Genomic DNA, 11,893 nt, shown 5'->3' with positions numbered 1-11,893 from the left:
TTCATTTCCTCCTCCCCTGCTTGTTCCCTTTCCACTTTTCCAAAATTTAGAAGTAGATTCTGTTTCAGACATTCAAGCAATACAGAAACGAATTTGGCTTATTGCTCTGTCCCCATCCCCTTGAGTAAACACCTTGTCCTGTTGGCTGCAGATCTAATTTTTGATTTAACAAGAAATAAGACATTGCGGGATTAAAAGTTGTTTGGGTTTTGGAAAGCTATACAAAGGAGGGGGAGGGGAGAGTGGCGTTCTTCTGTAATCATTATTATTGAGATGCCAGTGAGTCCAGACCTGCCGTCACACCTCTTGGGGGTGCAGCCCTCCACCGGAGCCCCCTTTTTAGGGCGCCCTTGACTTCTTTATTGCGCAGGCTGTAGATGAAAGGGTTCAGGGTCGGGGTAACCACCGCATAGACCACGCTGGCCAGGCGGTCGTAGCGGGCGGAGTAGGCAGATGACGGCCGGAAGTAGACGGAGAGGATGGAGCCGAAGAAAAGCGACACCACCACCAGGTGGGCCCCGCAGGTGGAGAAGGCGCGGCGCCGGCCCCCTGCCGACCGCACCCCCAGCACCGCGACGAGGATGCGCGCGTAGGACAGGGCCACCAGGAGCAGCGGGGTCAGCACCACGGCCAGGCCCTCGGAGAAGATGGCCGTCTCCGCGGCCGACGTGTCCGAGGTGGCCAAGCTCAGCATCACCGTCATGTCGCAGAAGAAGTGGCGCACGGGGGCGGCGCGCGGGTAGGAGAGCCTGGAGATGAGCAGCGTGTGCAGCAGCGAGTGCAGGTGCGCCACGGCCCAGGACGCCGCCACCAGCGCCGCGCAGCGCCCGGGGCTCATGACCGCAGCGTAGTGCAGGGGCCGGCACACGGCCGCCGCGCGGTCGTAGGACATGGCCGCCAGCAGGTAGCTCTCGGTGATGCCCAGAGCCACGAAGAAGTACATCTGGGCAAAGCAGCCCTGGAAGGACACGGCCTGGCCCGGGTGGAGCAGGCCGGCCAGCAGCCTGGGGACCGTGACGGTGGTGAAACAGACGTCCACGAGGCTCAGGTGACCCAAGAAGTAATACATGGGGGAGCGGAGGGCCGCGTCGGACCTCACCAGCACCACCATGCTCAGGTTGCCCAGGGCATTGACCAGGTAGACGCCAAGGAAGAGGAGGAACAGCAGCGGGTGGATGTCTGTGCCGTCCATCAGGCCGAGGAGGAGGAACGCTGGGCGGGAGGTGAGGTTGGCCAGAGCCATGGAGTGGCCGCCACGGTGGGGGCGCTGCGGGGAGAGAGGAGACAGCCCACCGTAAATTCTGGCACCTCTAGGTAGATTTCTGCATGTTTTAAAATATGAATATTTTTTAAAACTTCTGTTTGCTAAAATGGGGTAGGGACCACACTGCTCATCCAATAATCCTAGTTTTATGAAGAAACTTAGTCTCAGAAGGGTGTTCTGGGCACTGGGGTGTCTCAAGCTTGGGAGTAGATCTGACCTGATTTTGAGTCCTGGCTGCATCATTTGCGGCTCTCTGAGCCTCAGTTTCTTCTCCTTTAAGTGAGAAAAAATACTAGTTGCTACTCCTACAGTTGTGAGGATGTGCTTAATCACTCAGTCGTGTCCCACTTTTTGTCAGCCCCATGGACTGCAGCCTGCCAGCCTCCTCTGTCCAAGGAATTTTCCAGGCAAGAATACTGAAGTGGCTTGCCATTTCCTTCTCCACAGTTGTGAGGACAGGGTGGATAATAAATCTAAAATACGTGGCACAGTGCCCAGCACATAATAGGCATTAAAGACTGTCATCTATCATGTGTCTATCAAGTATCTATCTATCTACCATCTATCTATCCAGGCCTCGTGGCTCAGTGGTAAAGAACCTGCCCGCAAATGCAGAAGATGTGGATTCTGTCCCTGGGTCAGGAAGATCCCTTGGAGAAGGAAATTGGCAAACCACTCTAGTATTCTTGCCTGGGAAATCCCTTGGACAGAGGGGCCTGGCAGACTACATATAGTCCATGGTGTCACATGAATTAGTGACTAAACAACAACACAACAACAGCCACAATCTATCTATCTATATCTTCAACAACATCCTCATCATTTGCTTAGTCAAACCAGTAGTTAGGGGCAGAATTGAGACCCAGTCCATCTGAATACCAATTGAAGTTTTCTCACAAGACATCTTACTATATTTGCCTTTCATGAATTCACCACATATTATTTGGCAGCTCATGGAGGCTTTAGTTATTTAAGTATGTTTTTCTTAATCTCATCTGAAACCAGCTTCCCTGTAACTTCCACAAGCGGCCCCAGTTTTGGCTGCTGGGGGCCACACACCAAATCTGCTTTGTCTGCAGCTTTTCACATCATGTTCGAAGAAATCTGTTCGAGGTCCACTGAGTCCTCTTTTCTCCAGTCCAAACCCCCATGGTGCCCTAGATCCTTCCTTACAGGACTCTTGCCAGGTCTTTTTCCATTCTGGTTACCCTCTGTGTTGTCAGTGTTTTTGAACACTGCTCTAGCCGGAGTTGGGCTGTGTGGCACTAAACAGTTCAACAGTCCACCTCACGTGAGTTTATCAAGTGCTTGCTTTGGGTCAGGTGTTGTGTTGGTCTCTCGGACTATGAAGGCAGGCCAGTCTTTGTCCTTGACCTCCAGCCACGCACAATGTAAGAAGCAGTACTAACTATGAACAAAGTGGGAATGATTTCCTCTGCTTGGCCGATTCAAGGAAGATTCCAAAGTGAAGGGTTGAACTGGGGTTGAGAGAATGAGTAGGAGATCATCAGACAGAGACTTGGGAATAGGAAGAGAAATTCAGGTAAGGGGGAGAGTGAACATGTGGCTTCTTCCCTGGAAGGCAGAGTGGAGTTGGGAGGAAAATAGAACCATGGTGAGAAGACAGCAGAGGGGTGCTGGGTTTGTCACCTGGAGGGCAGTGTGCCAGGTCTCAGGGCTGTCTGCAGAGTCTGTGGGCTGGTCCGCCTCCTGGCCAGAGGTCCCTGGTCTTAGGGACAGATACACCGTTACCCATCTCTGCCCAGAGACTTCAGCGTGTTTCCTGTGGGCTGGAACAGCAGCCTTAAAGAGAGAGAAAGAGAGAGAAAGCCAGACCTGTAAGGGCCCCAGGAATTCCTGGGCATGCTGTTTCCACCCAGCTCTGCTGCCCTGCCAGTCTCCCCATTGCCCACTGGATACGGTGTGAACCACTCAGCCTGGCACCCAAAGCCTTCCAGCTTGGCTCCCAGGATTCCTCTCCAACCTCAGCTCCGGCTGCTTCCACATTATTCCCTTTCCCAACCCCAGCCAAGATGATCTTCTCACTGTCTCTCTCTTCCCAACCCCAGCCAGGATGATCTTCTCACTGTCTCTCTCTTCCCAAACCCAGCCAGGATGATCATCTCGCTGTCTCTCTCTCTCTCTCTCTTTTTTTTTTTTTTTACAAAATTTATTTGCCACTTCCATCATTTAAAAAAATTATTTATTTTTGGCTGTGCTGAGTCTTTGTAGCTGCATGGATTTTTCTCTGGTTGTGGCGGTGCACGGGCTTCTCATTGTGGTGGCTTCTCTGGTTGTCGAGCACAGGCTCAATAGTTGTGGCCCAGTGGTTAGTTGCCCCATAGCACGTGGGATCTTCCCCAATTAGGGATCGAACCCGTGGCGCCTGCATGGGCAGGCGGATTCTTTACCACCGAGCCACCAGGGGAGCCCTCGTCGCTGCCTCTTGCTTACACCTTCTCGCGTGCCTTTCTTGCACGTGGCTCCCTACCTGCGGTGCTCTTCCTACCCCAGCCCAATACCCAGCCCCAGCTTCACCTCCTCCAGGAAGCCCTGCTTCTTTCCTTTTTTTAAAAAAAATATGTATTTATTTCTTTCTGAAGTATGATTGCTTTACTATGTTTTAATTTCTGCTGTACAACAATGTGAATCAGCTATATATATACATATATCTCCTCCCTCTTGGGCCTGCCTCCCACCACCCCCATCCCACCCCTCAAGGCCATCACAGAGCACCAAGCTGAGCTCCCTGTGCTATAGAGAAGCTTCCCTTTAGCTGTCTATTTCACACGTGCGGCTGTGTATATGCCAGTGCTTCTCTCTCAGCTCCCACTTCCTTTCTTGACTTATTCAGCCCACATGAATTTCTCTCTCCTCCATCTCTTGTAACTCTCATTTGGAACGCGGCCCTCATTTGCTGGTATTACAGTGACTTGCTGCTGTGATCCTTGTCTTCCCACTAGATGACAAGTTCTCTGAGGACAGATGTTTAGTTGTCTGCTAGGCCGTATAGGAACGGACAACTAAATATCTGCCCTCAGAGAACTTGTTTGAACTGTCCCGGGAGCCAGGGAAGGCTACAGTGAGGAGGTGGCATTTGAGTAGGACAGACAAATGTTCATCAAGAGAGGCAGAGATAGTGAAGATCTAAGATCGGGAATGCCAGCTCCCAGGCAGCTTGCAGCCCTAAATCTTATATGGAAAAGGTCACCTTTGTAGGAAATACTCAGATGCACCAAGACACAGAAGCACAAGGGGATGTGAGTCTGATAAATCCAGACCCACAGACATGCCAGAGACACACTCACCCCCACTAGGACATGTGAACACTCACATACATGTGTTTACAGATAGGACAGACACACACAGATGCACACAGACCCATCCATAGGTGTGTATGCCACATACACCTGAAGACTCAGACCCAGATACATACCTCCTCCACCTCCCACCAGTGCCAGGGGAACAAATGTCAGACCTCCATGGATCTTCCTGGGCACACTGAGACCCATGCAGGAATCTGCACACAAAACCAGCAGCTTCTTCCTTTCTCTTGTCTCAGGTCTCCATCTGCCTTAACAGAGTGCGGAGTGGTCAGTGGGCCCCAGGTCTCTCAGTCTGGGGAGTGTCTAATTCCTTGACCCTGGTCTCTTGCTGGTCAACCCAGATTCTTCTTTTGATGGCGTCCCAAATAGCTTTCTCTGCAACTCCTGTTTTAACCCAAAATGAGCTCTTTCTAGGGCTTCCCAGGTGGCTCAGGAGTAAAGAACCTGCCTGCTAATTCAGGGGCTATAGGAGATGCAGGTTCCATCCCTGTGTCAGGAAGATCCCCTAGAGGAGGAAATGGCAACCCACTCCAGTATTCTTGTCTGGAGAATCTAATGGACAGAGGAGCCTAGTGGGCTATAGTCCACAGGGTTGCAAAGAGTTGGACACAGCCAAGCACAACAACACGAACCCTTTCTATTCCAAGGGCTTCCTCTCCTCCTTTGCTTTCCTCCGCCAACTTCTCATTCATTCTTCTTTAATAATTTACATGACAGTCTTACCTGTTGTATCTACTCTACACTGGGCAGTGAGTATTGAGAGCTAAGACATTCTTAAAGAGCTCAGGGATTTCCCTGATGGTCCAGTGGTTAGGAATCTGCCTTGCAGATGCAGGGGACATGGGTTCAATCCCTGGCTGGGGAACTAGGATCCCACATGCTGTGGGGAAACTAAACTTGCTTGCTGCAACTACTGAAGCCTGTTCTCTCTGGAGCCTGATCGCCACAAATACTGAGTCCACACACCACAGCTAGAGAGTCCATGTACCACAATGAAAGACCCTGCATGATGCAATGAAGATTCTGCGAGCTACAACTAAAACCCAAGGCAGCTAAATAAATGAATATATATTTTTTAAAAGAGTGCACCTTCCTTCCTACCTCTGTGTCAGCCAACTGGCAGTGATTCTAAGATATCGTCTCCCCCAACACCCATGTCACAAATGGGAAACAGGACCCAGAAAACACTGACTTCATTCAGCAATTTGGTGACAAAGCCAGGATGTGAATCTGGGGTTTGGACTACCCAAGTTTTCATGCACTTTCCCATCCTGTCTGCCATGCATTGGAGGCTATATCTCATTTCCCTGTCACTCAGGCATTCAGTTTACCCACTTTGCCTGCCTGCCTTTGATTATTCCACTTCCTGCCAGCAAATCTCCTGCCTGACCGCTCACCTGTGAACACAAGTGGGCTCTGCCCTTCACACCATATACCAGATGCTGCTCGGCTTCCAGTCAGGGAGTTAAGGCAGGTATGCCCTGCAGAGGAAGAGCTACCTCAACAGCCTAAGGCCATGCAGCCTGGGAGCAGAGGGGTCACTAAGTAGTTAACCAGGCAACGCCACGGAGAGCTATGGCCTCTGCACTCACAGGCCCCAGGAGGACCCTCTGTTCTCAGCCAGCATGGTGCCTTCTCTCCTGTCCTTCTAGAGAGACTGAATGGGAGAGAGGGGATGCGAGGGTCTGAGAGCCCAGAACTGGGAAGACACCCCTCCATGTGGTAACACCTGTGTTGGCCCCATGTCCCTAAAGGATGCTATCGCTTCTCTGCCTCCTTCTGAGGGGGCCCTGAGAGGGGCAGGGCTTGTTGGCAACCACACAGCCAGGAGACCCTAGTCTCTTCTCTCTGGAGGTACCTATGTGGAGCTGCGTCCATCACCCCTAAACCTGCCACCTCACTGCGATTCCTCTGCTCAGAAAAGAGTTCTTTCTTCTGATGCCATTGTGAGGAGAGTGGTGAAGTGGAGCTGAGGACTCTGATGCCCAGTGTCCCAGCATGGACCCCAGAACCTCTTCCCCAAGCCCTAGGGAACAGCCCTAAAGGTCCCATCTAACCTGGAAGCCCAGGGAGGCAGGAGGGGCTGGAGGTGATGGCAGATTCACCCCAGGAAAGCAGATCATGGGACACGTGTGGCGCTGCTCCTGATGGACTTCAAGGATGCTGCTCTCTAAGCCCACAGCCCAGGTCAGAGATGCCAGGATCTCAGCCCTGACCAGCTGGTGCTGGGGCAAGATGATTCCTACTGCTTGTTCCAAAGCCCTTTGACTGTCTTGTCCTTTTCACTGGCCTGACAAAGCAACCCTCCTGCATCTGGAGGGCCCAGACTAATTCCCAGGCTCATCAATTTCTGTCAAGGACAGTCTCTATCTTTATCTCTGTCTCACCTGCCCTTCCTCCACCTGGTGTACCTTTCAACACTTGGGGACTGATAGCCGCATCTCAGGGGATGAGCATCTTTAGCTTGACTGTTCATTCATTTGAAAATGTTGCTTGGGGACCATAGGGTGCCGGCCCTGTTGGGCTCTGAAGAGAGTCAGAGAAGTCTTGGAGTGAGTGAGGAGCCCCCAGTGAGTCTCTTCTCTCTGCATCTGTTTCCTCTGTGGCAGATGGAGAGAGATGAACTGGTAGAGTCTGACTTTCCCTTTCATGTTGGAGGGTGGGACATTCTGAGATTGCACCGAGTGGTTAACAGGCAGGTCGGAGAGAGATTTAGGCATGGGGTAAAGAACGTGCCTGCCAATTCCAGAGATGCAAGGGATGCACGTTCGATTCTTGGCTCCAGAAGATCCCCTGGAGAAGGGAATGGCTCCTACTCTCATATTCTTGCCTGGAGAATCCCATGGACAGAGGAGCCTGCTGGGCCACAGTCCAAGGGGTTGCAAAGAGTCAGACACTGAATGACTAACATTTTCACTTTCACTCTAATGACTGCATGTTTCATGCAGTGGACATGCCACAAGTTATTTAATCACTATGGTAATTTTGAACAAAAAGTAAGGGAGGTATGTCAACTTAAGTGTTACTTTCTTCCACGAAGCTTTCTTAAGATCCCAGAGAAAAAAATCCAGGGTCAAAAAGGTGAATATTTCTGTGGCTGCTGACAAATGTGGAGAAGAAATTCATCAAGCAAGCTTTTTCACTAATTACACAAGCCATCACCAATGGCTGAGTTTGCCTTCTCCTCACTGTGAAATGCTATTATGATTTTTAGTATTAGTTTTTCTAGTCTTGATTTTAGCTTCTGTGGAAAACAGAACTTTGTTTTCATTTCCTTTGGCTGTTAAATCCATGAGCCATAATCATGGCTCTACCTGTTTCTGGTAGAGTGTAGCCAACTCTGAATCAGGGTCTTGGCCTCTCTTGGGCTTTGCATCTGAAAAGCAATAAGCTGCACAACAATACATCTAGGCCAGGAGGGGAGTTTAGAAACGTGTATGTATTGCCGAGTTCCTTTGCTATGCACTTGAAACTATCACCACATTGTTAATCTGTTAAACTCCAATACAAAATAAAAAGTTTAAAAAGATATCTAATATTTGCATTTTTTCTTTAGTGTAAACCATTTAAAACAAGTTTTACTTTATATTAGCATAGTTACAATTCTTAGACAAATGAATAAATACAAGATGAATATCATTAAGTTTTGTATTGGTTAGAATTGACTTGTGTACTGATTTCCAAATATATACCATGCTACATGAACACAGAAAGAAATATGTATATAATATTTAAAATATTTATATTTATTTAAGAAAATAATTTATTAAATAAATAAATATTAATGTAAAATTAACAATCTAAATGTATGTAAATGTTTTGTTTAAAATATATACTAGTTTTTATGTTATAATAATAATAAAAATATAATATTATATTTATATTTTATAAAAATAAATATTTTTTCATATTTCCTTCTACTTTCTCACCCAAGTGAGAAATTATACTCTATGAACAACTATTAATATTGTTATTATTTTGTAAAGAGGATATCACATTAATTTGTGTTAATCTTATTTGGGTAAATAGAAAGCTGAAATTGTAAATGATCTTTATTAAGGATCAGAGAACAAACTGAACTTAATTGTGTTTAGAAAGAGTATAAATTCAGAATCTAGAGGAAAAACCTCAGATGCCAGGTCATGACTTTCCATACAACTGGACATTTGATTCCAACTTGTGAAGTATGTCAGAGTTGCCTTCCAAGAGTCATGGACTTAGGTTGTTGAATTTTCTCTGTGGATTCTTTTTAAAGACCTTTCATGTTCTGAGAAGTTTACATGAAACCGTAAATGCTTCAAGGCAAGAATTTTTATTGAATATTTTCTTGTCTTAGAATGTGCTTTAGTGAAAATGGAATTAGTAGTGTTGGTTGGATATTGTAATATATTGCTAAATTAAGAACATAGTTTATTATGAATAAACCTAGAAGACTTTGTTATATAATATAATATGTATTATGGTTCTGAGCTATAAGAATGCTATACTTTGTAAATGTGCCCTGGGCAAAAATTTTGCATCAGTGTTGAACTGCCTTCTGAGAGCAATCTTTATGTCTTCTAGCTCAGTTCAGTTCAGTTCAGTCACTCAGTCATGTCCAACTCTTTGCGACCCCATGAATCGCAGCATGCCAGGCCTCCCTGTCCATCACCAACTCCCGGAGTTCACTCAAACTCATGTCCATCGAGTCAGTGATGCCATTCAGCCATCTCATCCTCTGTTGTCCCCTTCTCCTCCTGCCCCCAATCCCTCCCAGCATCAGAGTCTTTTCCAATGAGTCACCTCTTCGCATCAGGTAGCCAAAGTACTGGAGTTTCAGCTTTAGCATCATTCCCTCCAAAGAACACCCAGGACTGATCTCCTTTAGAATGGACTGGTTGAATCTCCTTGCAGTCCAAGGGACTCTCAAGAGTCTTCTCCAACACCACAGTTCAAAAGCATCAATTCTTCTGCGCTCAGCTTTCTTTATAGTCCAACTCTCACATCCATACATGACCACTGGAAAAACCATAGCCTTGACTAGATGGACCTTTGTTGGCAAAGTAATGTCTCTGCTTTTGAATATACTATCTAGGTTGCTCATAACTTCTCTTCCAAGGAGTAAGCGTCTTTTAACTTCATGGCTGCCATCACCATCTGCAGTGATTTTGGAGCCAAAAAAATAAAGTCTGACACTGTTTCCACTGTTTCACCATCTATTCGCCATGAAGTGATGGGACCAGATGCCATGATCTTTGTTTTCTGAATGTTTAGCTTTAAGCCAACTTTTTCACTCTTCTCTTTCACTTTCATCAGGAGACTTTTTAGTTCCTCTTCACTTTCTGCCATAAGGGTGGTGTCATCTGCATATCTGAGGTTATTGATATTTCTCCTGGCAATCTTGATTCCAGCTTGTGCTTCTGCCAGCCTAACGTTTCTCATGATGTATTCTGCATATAAGTTAAATAAGCAGGGTGACAATATACAGCCTTGACATACTCCTTTTCCTGTTTGGAACCAGTCTGTTGTTCCATGTCCAGTTCTAACTGTTGCTTCCTGACCTGCATACAGGTTTCCCAAGAGGCAGGTCAGGCGGTCTGGTATTCCCATCTCTTTCAGAATTTTCCACAGTTTATTGTGACCCACACAGTCAAAGGCTTTGGCATAGTCAATAAAGCAGAAATAGATGCTTTTCTGGAACTCTCTTGCTTTTTCCATGATCCAGCGGATGTTGGCAATTTGATCTCTGGTTCCTCTGCCTTTTCTAAAACCAGCTTGAACATCTGGAAGTTCACAGTTCACGTATTGCTGAAACCTGGCTTGGAGAATTTTGAGCATTACTTTATTAGCATCTTCTAGCTCACATCATTCTAAATAAGTTAAATCCGACATTTTAGGCTATGTAGACCTGCTTCCAAAACTGCTGCTTTAAGTTTAAGAGTTGAGTTACCCATAACAGTAGAGTAAAGAACATGTATTAGTATCTCTGAAACACATACACAGAGCGTACTATCAGATGCAGAAAATTTGCAATACAGAAATCAAGACTGCTTGGAAGGCAGACCCTACAGAAATAATACCAGTTTCCCCAAAATTCTGAGGGTCTTCCTAACAGAAACAACTTGTTGATTTTTTTTAATTTTTTAATTTTTTTAATTTTAAAATCTTTAATTCTTACATGAGTTCCCAAACATGAACCCCCCTCCCACCTCCCTCCCCATAACATCTCTCTGGGTCATCCCCATGCACCAGCCCGAAGCATGCTGTATCCTGCGTCAGACATAGACTGGCGATTCAATTCTTACATGATAGTATACATGTTAGAATGCCATTCTCCCTAATCATCCCACCCTCTCCCCCTCCCTCTGAGTCCAAAAGTCCGTTTTACACAGCTGTGTCTTTTTTCCTGTCTTGCATACAGGGTCGTCTTTGCCATCTTTCTAAATTCCATATATATGTGTTAGTATACTGTATTGGTGTTTTTCTTTCTGGCTTACTTCGCTCTGTATAATCGGCTCCAGTTGCATCCACCTCATCAGAACGGATTCAAATGAATTCTTTTTAATGGCTGAGTAATATTCCATTGTGTATATGTACCACAGCTTTCTTTTTCTTTTTTTTTTTTTAGTTTTTTATTTTTTTAATTTTAAAATCTTTAATTCTTACATGCATTCCCAAACATGAACCCCCCTCCTTCCTCCCTCCCCATAACATCTTTCTGGGTCATCCCCATGCACCAGCCCCAAGCATGCTGCATCCTGCGTCAGACATAGACTGGTGATTCGATTCTTACGTGATAGTATACATGTTAGAATGTCATTCTCCCAAATCATCCCACCCTCTCCCTCTGAGTCCAAAAGTCCGTTATACACATCTGTGTCTCTTTCCCTGTCTTGCATACAGGGTCGTCATTGCCATCTTCCTAAATTCCATATATATGTGTTAGTATACTGTATTGGTGTTTTTCTTTCTGGCTTACTTCACTCTGTATAATCGGCTCCAGTTTCATCCATCTCATCAGAACTGATTCAAATGAATTCTTTTTAACGGCTGAGTAATACTCCATTGTGTATATGTACCACAGCTTTCTTATCCATTCATCTGCTGATGGACATCTAGGTTGTTTCCATGTCCTGGCTATTATAAACAGTGCTGCGATGAACATTGGGGTACATGTGTCTCTTTCAGTTCTGGTTTCCTCGGTGTGTATGCCCAGCAGTGGGATTGCTGGGTCACAAGGTAGTTCTATTTGCAATTTTTTAAGGAATCTACACACTGTTCTCCATAGTGGCTGTACTAGTTTGCATTCCCACCAACAGTGTAG

The 11,893-nt window shown here is 46.4% G+C and overlaps 1 protein-coding gene across 1 annotated transcript; it reads right to left on the bottom strand.

The window, feature by feature from the left end:
* Positions 1 to 121: 121 nt before the first annotated feature.
* LOC101109373 (olfactory receptor 1L4) lies at positions 122 to 4,540 on the bottom strand. The gene has a single exon (XM_042256807.2). The coding sequence runs from the start codon at positions 1,505 to 1,507 to the stop codon at positions 266 to 268; it is 1,242 nt and encodes a 413-aa protein (XP_042112741.1). The 5' UTR covers positions 1,508 to 4,540; the 3' UTR covers positions 122 to 265.
* Between the last annotated feature and the right edge of the window lie 7,353 nt (positions 4,541 to 11,893).

The sequence above is a fragment of the Ovis aries genome, chromosome 11 (genome assembly GCF_016772045.2).
Source record: "Ovis aries strain OAR_USU_Benz2616 breed Rambouillet chromosome 11, ARS-UI_Ramb_v3.0, whole genome shotgun sequence".
In the NCBI taxonomy this organism is placed as follows: domain Eukaryota; kingdom Metazoa; phylum Chordata; class Mammalia; order Artiodactyla; family Bovidae; genus Ovis; species Ovis aries.
This window is presented reverse-complemented; position numbering and strand designations above follow the sequence as displayed.